At 31.9% G+C, this 14,238-nt stretch overlaps 1 protein-coding gene across 1 annotated transcript in view; it reads right to left on the bottom strand.

Moving 5' to 3' along the window:
- Positions 1-13,866, bottom strand: part of LOC149480694 (uncharacterized) — a 42,518-nt gene extending 28,652 nt beyond the window's left edge. Inside the window, exons 1-8 of the mRNA XM_089706884.1 lie at positions 13,548-13,866; positions 13,382-13,465; positions 12,447-12,524; positions 11,314-12,086; positions 10,585-11,070; positions 9,959-10,348; positions 9,406-9,714; positions 3,684-3,791 (exon numbers count right to left, since the gene is read on the bottom strand). Of these exons, the coding sequence (XP_089563010.1) occupies positions 3,684-3,791; positions 9,406-9,714; positions 9,959-10,348; positions 10,585-11,070; positions 11,314-12,086; positions 12,447-12,524; positions 13,382-13,465; positions 13,548-13,713 (2,394 nt within the window). The 5' untranslated portion in view covers positions 13,714-13,866. The remainder of the gene's footprint in view (positions 1-3,683; positions 3,792-9,405; positions 9,715-9,958; positions 10,349-10,584; positions 11,071-11,313; positions 12,087-12,446; positions 12,525-13,381; positions 13,466-13,547) is intronic.
- Between the last annotated feature and the right edge of the window lie 372 nt (positions 13,867-14,238).

The following is a 14,238-nucleotide window of genomic DNA, read 5'->3' on the forward strand; positions in this document are numbered from 1 at the left end:
TTATAGATAGATAGCTAAATAGTTTGTGCAGCCAAAACAACTATTAGAAAACCTTTTGTTTTCACGTCAAATAATAATTCTATGTACATAACCGAATCTTTATTTATTTATAATAATAATAAATATTAAATTTAAATTTTGGTAAAGTTATTTACAGTTATTGAAGTGAAACTTCTTTATCGGGGTTGGACAAAAATTTAGTGTAACATTTTTGCGTTACGCCGTACGGGTGACATTTTTGCGTTACGCCGTACTCGTGACATTTTTGCGTTACGCGCCAACTTTTTCTTATCCCTACCACGCGTGATTCGACGTATACTTTCTCCAGCGGAGTAGGGATAGCGTATCGTTTTAACGTACGTCCTACCACTTTACTTGACCGTTTTTCTATTGCACTCGTATTTATTTCCAACGCTCTATAGTGACGTGATAATATTATATTAAAGTGATCAGCAAAATCAAAGTGTTTATTTTAATTATAATTCCAGTGAATTTCTAAAAAGTAAGTAATTACATCTCTTTTTCTAATACTTAGGTGTAATTATGGTATTAATTTTTCTAAGTTATTTAAAATTAACCTCACTTTTTGATTGTATTTTTCAATTTTTTCAATTTTATTATGTACTAGCGGTCCGCCCCGGCTTCGCCCGTGGTACATATTTACGTTTTCTCTACATAAAAACCATCCTCGTACTTCAAGGAATATAATAGAAAAGAATTATCGAAATCGGTTCAGCTGTTCACACGTGATGCCATGACAACGCGAAACGGGTGCAGACCCGCCGCCTTTTTATAGCTCCCGCCGCGAAGCGCGTCGAACGCGGCAACTGATACATTAAAATAATCCTTAATCCTTATGGCTGCATGATTCTGTACCTATTCACGCGCGATGACTTATAGCGTATTTCATGTATAACTTTGGTGTTTCTACACCGATTTACATGATTCTTTTACTATAACCTGCCCAGGAGTATGAAGAATAATTGTGCCAAATTTGGTTAAAATCCGTCGTGTAGTTTTTGTTTCTATAACGAATATACAGACAGACAGACAGACAGACAGACAGACAGACAGACAAAAATTTTACTGATTGCATTTTTGGCATCAGTAGCGATCCCTTATCACCCCTTCATAGTTTTTTTTTAAATATATTTCATGTACAGAATTGGCCTCTCTACAGATTTATTATAAGTATAGATAGATACACTAACACGTGGGTGGAATTATGGTATACATTTTTTCTAATACTTGAATGTTGATTGTGGTACATATTTATTTTTCTAAAATATTTACAGTTATTCTCAGTTTTTGATTGAATTTTTTAAAACACCAACACGTGGGCGTGATCATGTTATTTATTTTTCAAGTTATTTAAGCTTAACCTCTGTCTTAATATGTATATATTATGTACTATGTGCGTCATTAATTTCTGACTGTTTCGAGACTTGGTGCAAAATAAAACAGTGTGTAAATAAAATTAAACAATTGAGTAAAAGTATAATTTCATAGATAACACGTTGAGAAGTTCCCTGTATTGCCTATAAATAATTTAGAGCAGGCTCCAAGGAGATGTTCGTTTGCATAAATAGCGGACCTAAATCTGACTTCTGATATATATTGTATAGATCCCAGACATCCTATAGACAGATGTTGCCAACCAGTTTTGTGGTCCCCTTCCCCGCACCCCGGTAATTAAATATGGCATACAAAGAAAAAAATAAACATTTCCAAAACATGCCGCGTGGGGTATCAAATGAAAGAGCTTATTGAGTAGATCACGAATATATAGCATACTATAACATTTCTTACACTTTCTCTAAGATTTTTTAGAAAATTTACGAAAATGCTCCATTTTTGAGTTAACTTTAAACCACTATAGATTGAAAACTCATGAATATATTTTTTAAATTATTATTTTAAATAATTAACAATAGTCCATTGTTTACGATTCAATAGTTCGTACATTGAAATAGTTGCATGGGGGAGTGGGGGGAGCATCCAAAGATGGCGAGTATATTTTCAAGTCGTTTGACTTTCGCTATTTTCCGACGAGTTCGACTAACGCCCACGCGACTAAGCCGCCGGTACCAGCGTTCACACCATCATTTTTCTTTTTGTCATTGCGTACTAAGAACCCTGTAGAACCGCCATCCTGTTACAAATGACTCGAAATTTTGTGTCAATGTCTCCCGGTCTAGAATACGTACAACTACATACAAACTCCTTCGTAAGGATGTCACTACACACATTGAAACAGTAATTTGGAGGGGCGCGCCATGTTATCGTAGTTTATTTCTACTTACGGTAGAACCCCGTTAAGTCGAACCTCGATAAGTCAAAAACCTCCAAATCTCGAAAAAATGTTTTGTTCCCTTCCCTTCAAAAACGAAAACCTCCATTACTTGAAATCTCTAGTCTCTACCCTCTGTTAGTCGAAATAATCACCGAGTCCCTCCAAGCCATTTTGGTACATATTTTCACGTTCTATAACTCGAAAAATTAAATTTGACCTCTGTATGTCGAACATAGCAACGTTTTATTTTATTTTACAACCCTTACAACTTGATCATTAGGAATTTATTACCTCTATTGTTCGAACTGGTTGGTGTTCAATTATGATTTTGTGAATTCAAAATTTATAAGAATAAACCTCAAAACTCTTTATGTCCAATCAAAATCCGCCTAAGTCGAAATCCTTTATAAGTTGAAACTCTATATAACTCGAATTTTTTGGCGTCTCCCTTGGTCTTTTGAACTACCGCACGAGCGGAGCGAGCGAAGCGAGCGATTCGCGGCAGTGGCCGGCGTAAATATTCAAATAGGTAGCGAGGAGCGAAGCGACGAGCATCTTAGGTTAACTTTTGAACTACCGCACGAGCCGAGCGAGCGAAGCGAGCGAGTTGCAGCAGCGGCTGGTGTAAATATTTATAAATAGGTAGCGAGGAGCGAAGCGACGAGCGTGTTAGACTAACGTATTTCTGTAATATTGTATACAAGCTGTACCGCGCGGTTTAACCCGCGTGGCTCCGCTCCTGTTGGTCTTAGCGTGATAATATATAGCCTATATTACTCGTGGATAATGTAGCTTTCAAATGGTGAAAGAATTTTTAAAATCGGTCCAGTAGTTTATGAGCCTATTCATTACAATCAACCAAACAAACAAACAAACAAACAAAGTTTTCCTCTTTATAATATTAGTGTAGATTGTAAATTATTTTTTGAAAAATAAGGTCATAAAGAAGTTTCACTTCTTACGTGTGTACTCTAGTACACGCACACATTTTTATTTTTTTTTACATCTTGTTATCAGCTTTATAAATTTTACATGTATGCTATTATCTGGTATACGCATACGATTTTTTTTTAAAACGAAAACGCTTTTTGTCTAAACTCGAAACCAATAATCTACAGAAAGGAAATTTGGCTTTACAAATAGTATGGAAATTTTTCGATAGCAGTTTATATTGCCTAGTCGTAACTTATATATACATAATATGTATAGGTTCACTATTATTATTACCAGATATCTAAAAAAAATTCATTATCATGTGTTTCGATGCAGAAAGAAAAATAATTCATTCAATTTTGATCTTTAGATTTTCTAGAAGAAATAAGTTGCAACAAAATTTAAAAATAAATATTTCAGCACCTTGATTATAATTATTTAGAAATTGTCTACTTACATCATCATCTTCACTGTCGCTGCTCAGAGCTATCACTTCGGGCTTCGTGTCGATAATCGTGACATCATCATCTATCACATTCTCCTTAACGTGTGCATTCAATCTCTTCTTAATTGAGTATGTGAATAAAAAAAAATTATTGATTTTTTTTTTTGTATTTTAAAACTTTATATTAATAATATTGATATTTAATGCAAAAAACTTCAAAATTTTTTTTTTCCGTTAATTATAAGCAATTAAAAATTGATGATTATATTCCTTGAAGTACCAGGATGGTTCTTATGTAGAGAAAACATAAATATGTACCACGGGTGAAGCCGGGGCGGACCGCTAGTTTAAATTAAAATCACGTGACTACAAACGCGCCATGACTGGTCACCAAGATGCTTATATCTAATACACTGGAGATTTCGGTATGAACATTAACGTGTAACAAGACAATATTGCCCAGTTGTTGTTTTTTATCACTTTCACACCTAACTTGGTATTGCTACTGTTAATACGAAGTTTTCCCAAGGCTACTATGTATGCTGTAATATTCTGTGCAAAATGTTAGTTTTTGTACATGAGTTTGTTGATAAATTGCCAACAACGTCATTCAGAAGCATTGTTGGATGAGACAATTATTATTTATGCTAAATAAAATAAGTATCTGAACCAATTATTAAAAAGCGATACTCCCTGATTATGGGTAGTCACCATAATAAAATTGTAGCAACTCTCACTTTGTCAATATGGCATGTGTGTCAAAAAAATTGCGTCGCTTCGAATATTTAAGTTAATATTGTTGCTTATTTAATAAATATTTTCCGAATATAAAGAATGCATTGTATTGTGCAAAATTGCAGAAGTGTTTGGACACCAAATTCTGGCATAGAATTTCACAGGCAAGTGTACCTATATTTACGTTATTTACAATATTCTTCAATACATTTACCTGTTTAGAATCATTTCAATGGCAAAAATTGTAAAATTTTGCATCATTTTAGTAAGCAGTCATGTTAAATTTGTTATTTTCCTAATACTTTATCATTTTTCAACAAGTTTTCAATAAACAAATTTAACAAGTAAGCCGTAAGGTAACCATGATGACGAGTTTCTATGGATGGAGAGAATATATTGTAATTAACAATATTATGATAAAATTTAGTTAGTGTTTATTTATTTTCAAGATTGTTACTAGTAATGAAACAACACACGACATCGGTATGGCACTCACAAGTCACATGTAGTTATAAGATTGTTCGTTTTTACATTGAAATTTATACTTTTTTAACTTATCTCATATTTTTTTGTTTTACGTATTTCAGCTTTCCAAAAAGTAAAATAAAAAGAAATATATGTGCCCATCAAGGGTAAAATTACTGAGGATTACGACCCAGAAAAAAATACCGTTTGAAAAATAAACTTTGTAAAGTTAGCTGAAATTTGTGCAAGGCTGCTATAAACAGTTTTTCTTTGATGATTTTGGCTTGAAATTGACCCGTCGAAGCAACACGTTTAAAAAGAAGATCTGAGTAGCTTACAATTTGGTAAACAGCATCTGGTGCAAAACACAACTTTCCTCTATTTACAAAGAATGTTAATGCTATATATCGGTTCATATCCAAGCTTTGTAGCCAAAAGTTATTTAAAACTATCATTCTATAATCTATACCAATTAAAATTGTATGTACCTATAAAGTATGACCAGTAATTTTATAATATAAATACTGTTAAAAATATATGTCGTTATTATATTTTATAGACCATGATTTTTAGTTTTTTCTTTTTCGAAAAATCCTAAATTTACAAACCAGCGTGGTCACTCCACAGAAAGAGACAAAAAACAACACTGACGTCATTCAAGGTCATATTTTCTTGTTACAAGTTAATGGTCATAGTGCAATCTCCAGTGTATTAGATATAAGCTTCTTGCTGGTCACCATAGTTGTGACTTCATAATGTTATAGCTATTAACTGCAGTACAGCGTTTACGGCTATTACACGCGACTAGACAATAATATTGAAAATTTATTGCTAAAATACGATTTGTTAGTTGGTTCAGAATTGACAACATTTCATTTTTTATAAGGCCATGAAAGAAAAAAACCGTTTCTTTATTTTGCTCTTGCGATTACAGAAAAAAAATATTTCATTTTTTAATCGCATATTTTAAGAGAAATTAAATAAAAACGATAAATGTGATGATGACGTCATACATACGGAGGAATAAAAATGCGCCTTAGCCTAATCAAAAAAAGTTTAAAAAAAACTATCACTGACATTTACAGGGTATGACATGTGTCAAATTTCATATTAATGTCATTTTTGTGAAATAATCATGTAAACAAACTTTTAAATCGTGATATTGTGTTTTGGTTTTCTAATTTAATCTCATTAGCGTGATGTTTGTTTGATTGGAGTTCATTTATATTATACAAATAGTGCCTATAGTGTTCATAATTTTCTTGAAATAAAAGACTTTGTTTACTTACTAAAAGTTGTATTTATATAACACTTTCCAACGTTTTTGGGATAGTATATTTGTTTCCCAGAAATTTTCAGCACCCCTTAACAAATCCTGCATAAAGTCATCATCATCAGTACTTGTGAATAAGTTTCTTTTGTTTAAAATTTGGATCAGCAAATAACAAATATAACAATATTTACAAAGCTTGACGAATCAAAGTGACAATAATGTGCCAAAATGTCAACTGTCAAGATTTTTTTTTAAACTTATACTAGGTATGTGGCAAAGGAAAAAATGTATTCCTCCGTATGTATGACGTCATTTGGCGCTTACGACATTTTAGAATGAGATGATTTTAAAACTCAAAAAGATGAATAAAAACTTCCATATTTAGAAAAAGCCAAAAATATATGTATTTTTGATTTAGTTTTCATTAAAATAAAAAATAAGTAGCTTAAAATTTTGAAATGTTGTCAAATTTAGTTAGTTCCGAAAATAATATTCTTGATGTTGATATACAATTTATGATCACCGATTTTTGACAGGAGTTGCCTTTGTAGTATTCTTACCAAGAAGCTTATATCTAATACACTGGAGATTGCACTATGACCATTATCTTGTCACAAGAAAATATAACCTTGAATGACGTCAGTGTTGTTTTTTGTCTCTTTCTGTGGGTGACCACACTGGTTTGTATATTCAGGATTTTTCGAAATAGAAAAAACTAAAAATCATGGTCTATAAATAATAACGACATTTATTTTTAACAGTATTTTTATAATTACTGGTCAACTTACAAGAATTATCACCTTTATACGACATACAATTTTAATTGGTAGAGAATGATAGTTTTAAATAACGCTTGATAACTTTTGGCTACAAAGCTTGGATATTAACCGATATACATCATAAAAATCCTTTGTAAATAGAGGAAAGTTGTGTTTTGCATCAGATGCTGTTTACCAAATTGTAAGTTACTCAGATCTTCTTTTTAAACGCGTTGCTTCGACGGGTCAACTTCAAGCCAAAAACATCAAATAAAAACTGTTTATAGCAGTATTTTTTTTCTGGGTCGTAATCCTCAGTAATTTTACCCTTGATAGGCACATATATTTCTTTTTACTTCATTTTTTGGAAAGCTGAAATACGTAAAACAAAAAAATATTAGGTTAAAAAGTATAAATTTCAATGTAAAAAAGAACAAACCACAATATGTGAGTGCAATACCGATGTCGTGTGTTGTTTCATTACTAGTATAAAAATTTTAAAATGGTGTTCTAAATGTTCATCATAATATTGTTTAGCAATATATTATCGTCGCTATCCGTAAAAACCCATCATCATGGTTACCTTACTTGTTAAATTTGTTTGTTGAAAACTTGTTGAAAAATGATGAAAGTATTAGGAAAAGAACTTATTTAACATGATTGCTTAGTAAAATGATGATAAATTTGACGATTTTTGCCATTAAAATGATTCTAAACAGGTAAATGCATGAGTATTGAGGAATATTGTAAATAACGTAAATATACACTTGCCTGTGAAATTATAGGCCAGAATTTGGTGTCCAAAAACTTCTGCAATTTTTCACAATGCAATACATTATTAATATTCGGAAAATATTTATTAAATACGCAACAATATTAACTTAAATATTCGAAGCGACGCAATTTTTTTGACACTTATGCCATATTGTCAAAGTGAGAGTTGCAACAATTTTATTATGGTAACTACCCATAATCAGGGAGTATCGCTTTTTAATAATTGGTTCAGATACTTATTTTATTTAGCATAAATAATAATTGTCTCATCCAACAATGCTTCTGAATGACGTTGTTGGCAATTTATCAACAAACTCATGTACAAAAACTAACCTTTTGCACAGAATATTACAGCATACATAGTAGCCTTGGGAAAACTTCGTATTAACAGTGGCAATACCAAGTTAGGTGTGAAAGTGATAAAACACAACAACTGGGCAATATTTTCTTCTTACACGTCAAATGTTCATACCGAAATCTCCAGTGTATAAGATATAAGCTTCTTGATTCGTACATAATGGTACAAAACAAGAACGATAACTTTTGAGGTTCGCCAATTTTAATATAAATTTAAATAATATAATTAATATAAATAATATATAATTTTAATAATGACAACAAAATTAAATAGATCAAAACCAACAAAATACTGTATTTATTATTTTTCTATCAACTGCAATGAGCTTAGATCATTAAGTAATGGATGGAGCACGCTGGCAAATGTTCTAACTAAACTCTTAGCATTACAAAAAAACGGCTTAGTGCGAGTAGGACTCGCGCACGAAGGGTTCCGTACCATTAAAATTAAAAGCCAGTTAAAAGTAACCGAGCGTAAATTTTAATAAATATATACTTACAAAATTAACATTATACTCCTTTTTGTGCAGTTGTGTAGAATTTTAATATAATAAAGATTATTTCTCATCTCATTTCAAATTACATATATGTACTTAGAAAAATATTTTTTTATCGACAACGATAGCTAGAAGTATTCCGTCACTAAGAAAGTCGTAAAAATTTACCACCTTTTAAGCGACGAGTTTTTAAATTCAACTCTATCACTAAGTTCATAAAGATTAAATTTGTATCTCTTTCCAAGATAGTCTCGTGGGGAGTGCGGTTCAATATCGCGTTCTAAATTCAACTTTATTGCTTATTAAATAAAAATTAAATTTGTATTTCTTTCCAAGATAGTCTCGCGAAATTTGTATTTCATTCCAAAATAGTCTCGTGTCAATAATCGAATAAACATGACTCGATTATTTTGTCTTGATCATATCGCTAAACGATACATCGACGGTTATTAGAAATTGCATTTAAATAGATATTTACGTAAAAAAAATATAAAAAAATACTTACAAATGAAAGGTTATTCCATCTTTTCTAATATTTGATGTGTTTAACTTGTTTCTGCAAGACTTGACAGCACAAAACGGCATTTTTAGCGGAGCACTTGCAGACGTCCTTTCGATGTTTTACGAATACGCAGAGTGTTTAGTAATCGATTACGCAAGTAGTTTTTATGAAAGCATAAGATTTTTCGATTCGAATAATCTTATACCTCGGCAAAAGGGGAAACCCGAAACGCCTGTGAGTGTTATCCATTACTTAATGATCTAAGGCAACGAGTGAAAACTAACATTATGACGTCACACGCGTTCGGGTGACGCTTCGGGAGTTGTCGGTGTGTCTTCGGTACTGGATTCAAAGACTAAAAAAAAAATAGTTTTGTTATAAAACTAATATATAAATCTTTCCATTTAGCACAAAAAAAAAATTTATTCAAAAACTCAATTGTGCTCCTCAAGTCAGGCTCAATCATTTGGGTTAGATCAACCACGTCATTTTGCGCACTATTACTACTAGTATAAGAGTCATTTTTCGGCGACTCCGTATTGGTTACGTCACGTAAGGGGCTCGAGAAGGGTGAACACGAAATTCTAGAATCTTCTACGTTTGATTGATTCGATTGTGTTTTGGTAACGTTTATACCGGTGTCCGGTAAGTCACCCATGCTTGCGGACGAACTTGGTCGTGACTAAAAATTAACATTATTTAACTAATTATAACAATCATTTAATATTATTTTTTTCAGATAAAATGAATAACCCAAAAATTAATGCAGATAGAATACGAAACAGAATATTTTTATTTTAAAGTGTATTGTAACAATAAAATGATGTATGTATACAAATAATAAATATTATATCCCTGTGGTTCCCCCGCTTATGAGTTATGGGTATGTAGGTACTAGGTAGTATAACTTTTGCAACTGTACTTACGTTATCCGATTGTATATAATCTGATTCGTCACTTTCATCACCTATGCTGTAATCGTAATCTTCTGTTCCATCTGTGTCATTGTCCTTACTACTAATACTGATTTTACGAACATCTCTATGTTTCGTATTATCATCAGCTTCATTTTTAGCTTCATTTTTACTGTTGTTTTTGGCATTATCATCATTATCATAATCAACAGTTGCATCTGAGTCATTGTCTATACTATGTACACTTTCACGTTCTTGCGTATCTATTGCGCCAGTACTTTTATTTGCTATACTATCATTTTGACCTATGTCATGGTCTTGGCTGTCATTCGATTGTGTTTTGGTAACGTTTATGCCGGTGTCCGGTAAGTCACCCATACTTGCGGAGGAACTTGGTCGTGACTAAAAATTAACATTATTTAACTATGTAATTATAACAATCATTTATGTATTAATTTTTGCAGTTAAAATGAATAATCCAAAAATTAATGCAGATAGAATACGAAACAGAATATTTATATTTTTAAAGTGTATTGTAACAATAAAATGATGTATGTATACAAATAATAAATATTATATCCCTGTGGTTCCCCCGCTTATGGGTATGTAGGTAGTATAACTTTTGCAACTGTACTTACGTTATCCGATTGTATATAATCTGAATCGTCACTTTCATTGTCCTTGGACACGATGCCCATGATGCTCATACGCGTAGCTCGCGACATGAACATTTGATCATCATTCTCATCATCTTCACTCTTATTACTTTTATCTTTACTTTCATCACCTTTACTGTAATCGTAATCTTCTGTTCCATCTGTGTCATTGTCCTTACTACTAATACTGATTTTACGAACATCTCTATGTTTCGTATTATCATCAGCTTCATTTTTACTGTTGTTTTTGGCATTATCATCATTATCATAATCAACAGTTGCATCTGAGTCATTGTCTATACTATGTACACTTTCACGTTCTTGCGTATCTATTGCGCCAGTACTTTTATTTGCTATACTATCATTTTGACCTATGTCATGGTCTTGGCTGTCATTCGATTGTGTTTTGGTAACGTTTATGCCGGTGTCCGGTAAGTCACCCATACTTGCGGAGGAACTTGGTCGTGACTAAAAATTAACATTATTTAACTATGTAATTATAACAATCATTTATGTATTAATTTTTGCAGTTAAAATGAATAATCCAAAAATTAATGCAGATAGAATACGAAACAGAATATTTATATTTTTAAAGTGTATTGTAACAATAAAATGATGTATGTATACAAATAATAAATATTATATCCCTGTGGTTCCCCCGCTTATGAGTTATGGGTATGTAGGTAGTATAACTTTTGCAACTGTACTTACGTTATCCGATTGTATATAATCTGATTCGTCACTTTCATCACCTTTGCTGTAATCGTAATCTCCTGTTCCATCTGTGTCATTGTCTTTACTACTAATACTGATTTTACGAACATCTTTATGTTTCGTATTATCATCAGCTTCATTTTTACTGTTGTTTTTGGCATTATCATCATCTACTATCCCATCAGTGTCTGTATTATTTACACTGCTTTTACGTCCACTTTTGTGTTTATTCTCCACAATGTCACTACTTTTATTATTTGCATTATCATCAATATCATAATCAACAGTTGCATCTGAGTCATTGTCTATACTATGTACACTTTCACGTTTTTGTGTATCTATTTCGTCAGTACTTTCATTTGCTATACTATCATTTTGACCTATGTCATGGTCTTGGCTGTCATTCTTAGTCTTATTGAAATTTTTATCAACTTTACTGTTATTAATTTTGGCTTCGTCATCACTATCGTCATAATCATCATCATCATCTTCTTCATCTTCATCAGTATTATCACCACTTTCAGCGCTATTAATACTTTCGTAACTCATGTTACTTGTGTCATATTTAAGAGATTTTTTATCCGGTGATAAACTAATTTTGGCCGGTGTATTTTTTAGGCATTTTTTCTTTTTCCTATTGTGGGATATTATGAGTGAATTGTCTGTATCGGAGTCCAATAACATAATGCGTTTTTTATTTTTACGTATAATCAACGAGTCATTTGATATAACTGATAACCTTGTTGATACATTGACTTTCGGAAGAGAATCTGTGTTAAAAATGAAAGCATATGCCATAAATATAAAAAAAAACTAAAAGTCAATAACTAAGTAAATGTTACAGTGTAAAACTGTGTTAAGATATGAAACAGAGAAAAAACTTCTTATTCTCCTTAGTTATATTCACACCATATGACATTTTTGTTTAATTTTTTAACAATTTTTCATTGGTTCATTTAATTTGATTAATTAATTTACACCAGTTTTAACAAAGACTGGTCTACAATAGCACAAGATCGTGATTCATGGAAGCGCTTTGGGGAGGCCTTTGCTCAGCATTGGGACACAACAGGCTAATACAATACCTACAATACAATTATTTTACACAAAGAAATCTACAATAAACTTACCTTCATCCTCAGATGAACTTAAAATAACTCTCTTTGATGAGGCAAATGCTGATGCAACACTTGGTTTTTTCTTTAAATCTATGGATTAACAATTTTCATAATAGGTAAGTGGAATAATTATTATAGTGTGATTTATATAATACTAGCTGCGCTCCGGGGTTTCACCCGTGTTGCTCTGCTCCTGTTAGTCTTAGCGTGATGGTATATAGCCTATTTTAGAATTTTTCAAATCGCACCAGTAGTTCCAGAGATTAGCATGTTCAAACAAACAAACATACTCTTCAGCATTATAATATTAGTATAGATATTTATTACAATTTTAAAGTGTATGTGTGTTTTATGTTCTTTCTCTATTTTTATTTCTTCTGTGTGTGCAATAAAGTATTCAATAACCTTTCAGACTATGCCAGAAACTAACACTAAATGAACGCTTTAATATTTCTCAAAATTTTAATAATTTATATAAAAAGTCATTACCTACTAATGGAATGACTAATAAGTTAAAGGATGAGTTAAATTTTATTAGTGATACTAATATTAACCCATTGACCACCGAGCGGCCCGATCGGGCCGAGACACAATAGATTTTCTATTGTGTCTGTGATCCGAGGACTGACGGATTAACAAGTAGAAGGTGTTATTATATCATATATGTATTTAATAATGTAGCATACATATAAATAAATACATAATGTCTCATAAGAATTAAACCTATCTCTATTCTCTGTTCTCAATCTACAACTGTATTTAGTTTGATGCAATTGTGTATCATTCTACCACTAATCCAATAGGTAGGTACCTACATGTTATCCAATTCTTAACGATTTCAGTCTTACTCCCGAGTGACACATTCTTTAGTAAGTACCTAGTTATAGGTACTTATTTTATAAGTTATATGTTATTGCTTTTGTACCTAGACAAATATATTTAATTACCTTTATCACCGCTGCATGTGATATGGATCTCATTTGTATTTTTTAAGGATTTCTTGGTGAAGCCCGAAGCGTCCTCTGATTCTCCTTGAAAAAAATTGATATCTTCAATTTATCTATTTGAAAGGGAAAAAGTTTTTAAAACTTGGTGTGTAAACAAATATCCTACCCTCAGAAACTGAATCATCTGATTCAGGTACAGATACAGTAACATTTTTCTTCGCAGATGTTTTCTTTGGAGCAAAAGATTCTTCCATAATACTGTCGTCGATTTCACAGCTTGATTCTCCATCTCCATTAGTTTGGTCTCGATATTCGAAGAAAGAATTTTCCATTTTAGAAATATATTTTAAAGCAATATGTTCCAATAACGAGCAAGTTTTCTTTTAAAACACAGTTTACGAAAGTCGAAATTTCAAAACATTTTTAAATTCAAAGCAACATGAACATTCGTCAGACACATGAACAATGAACTTTGCAATGAACGTTGACAACAAAGAATACTTATACTCTAAAAAAGAGTTGACAAAGGGCTGTGACCTCAGGCCACAGTATTACAATATCTATACAGTACGGAAGCGAAAGCGAATGTACTTGTGCAGAGAAACGGAGGGGACTGGCGGGGGGTCGGGCGACGCGGGCCGCGTAAGGCAAACACGCTTAGTTAGCCTTTACGGACTTTCTGTTCTGTTTACGGATGGAAATCTACATTTAAATCCCAGAAGGAAACAATATTTCAGAAAGATTGTATTAATTGTATCTGTTGAATTAAAATCAAAGCTATGTATATGTTGTCCTCATTATTTTCTAATCAGATTGTACATCCCAATGCGAATGCATTACTTAGTTAAATGTTATAA

Source organism: Colias philodice, chromosome 18 (genome assembly GCF_061535455.1).
Source record: "Colias philodice isolate Cphi_HAF_F1 chromosome 18, ilColPhil1 Martin Lab GWU primary, whole genome shotgun sequence".
Classification (NCBI taxonomy): Eukaryota; Metazoa; Arthropoda; class Insecta; order Lepidoptera; family Pieridae; genus Colias; species Colias philodice.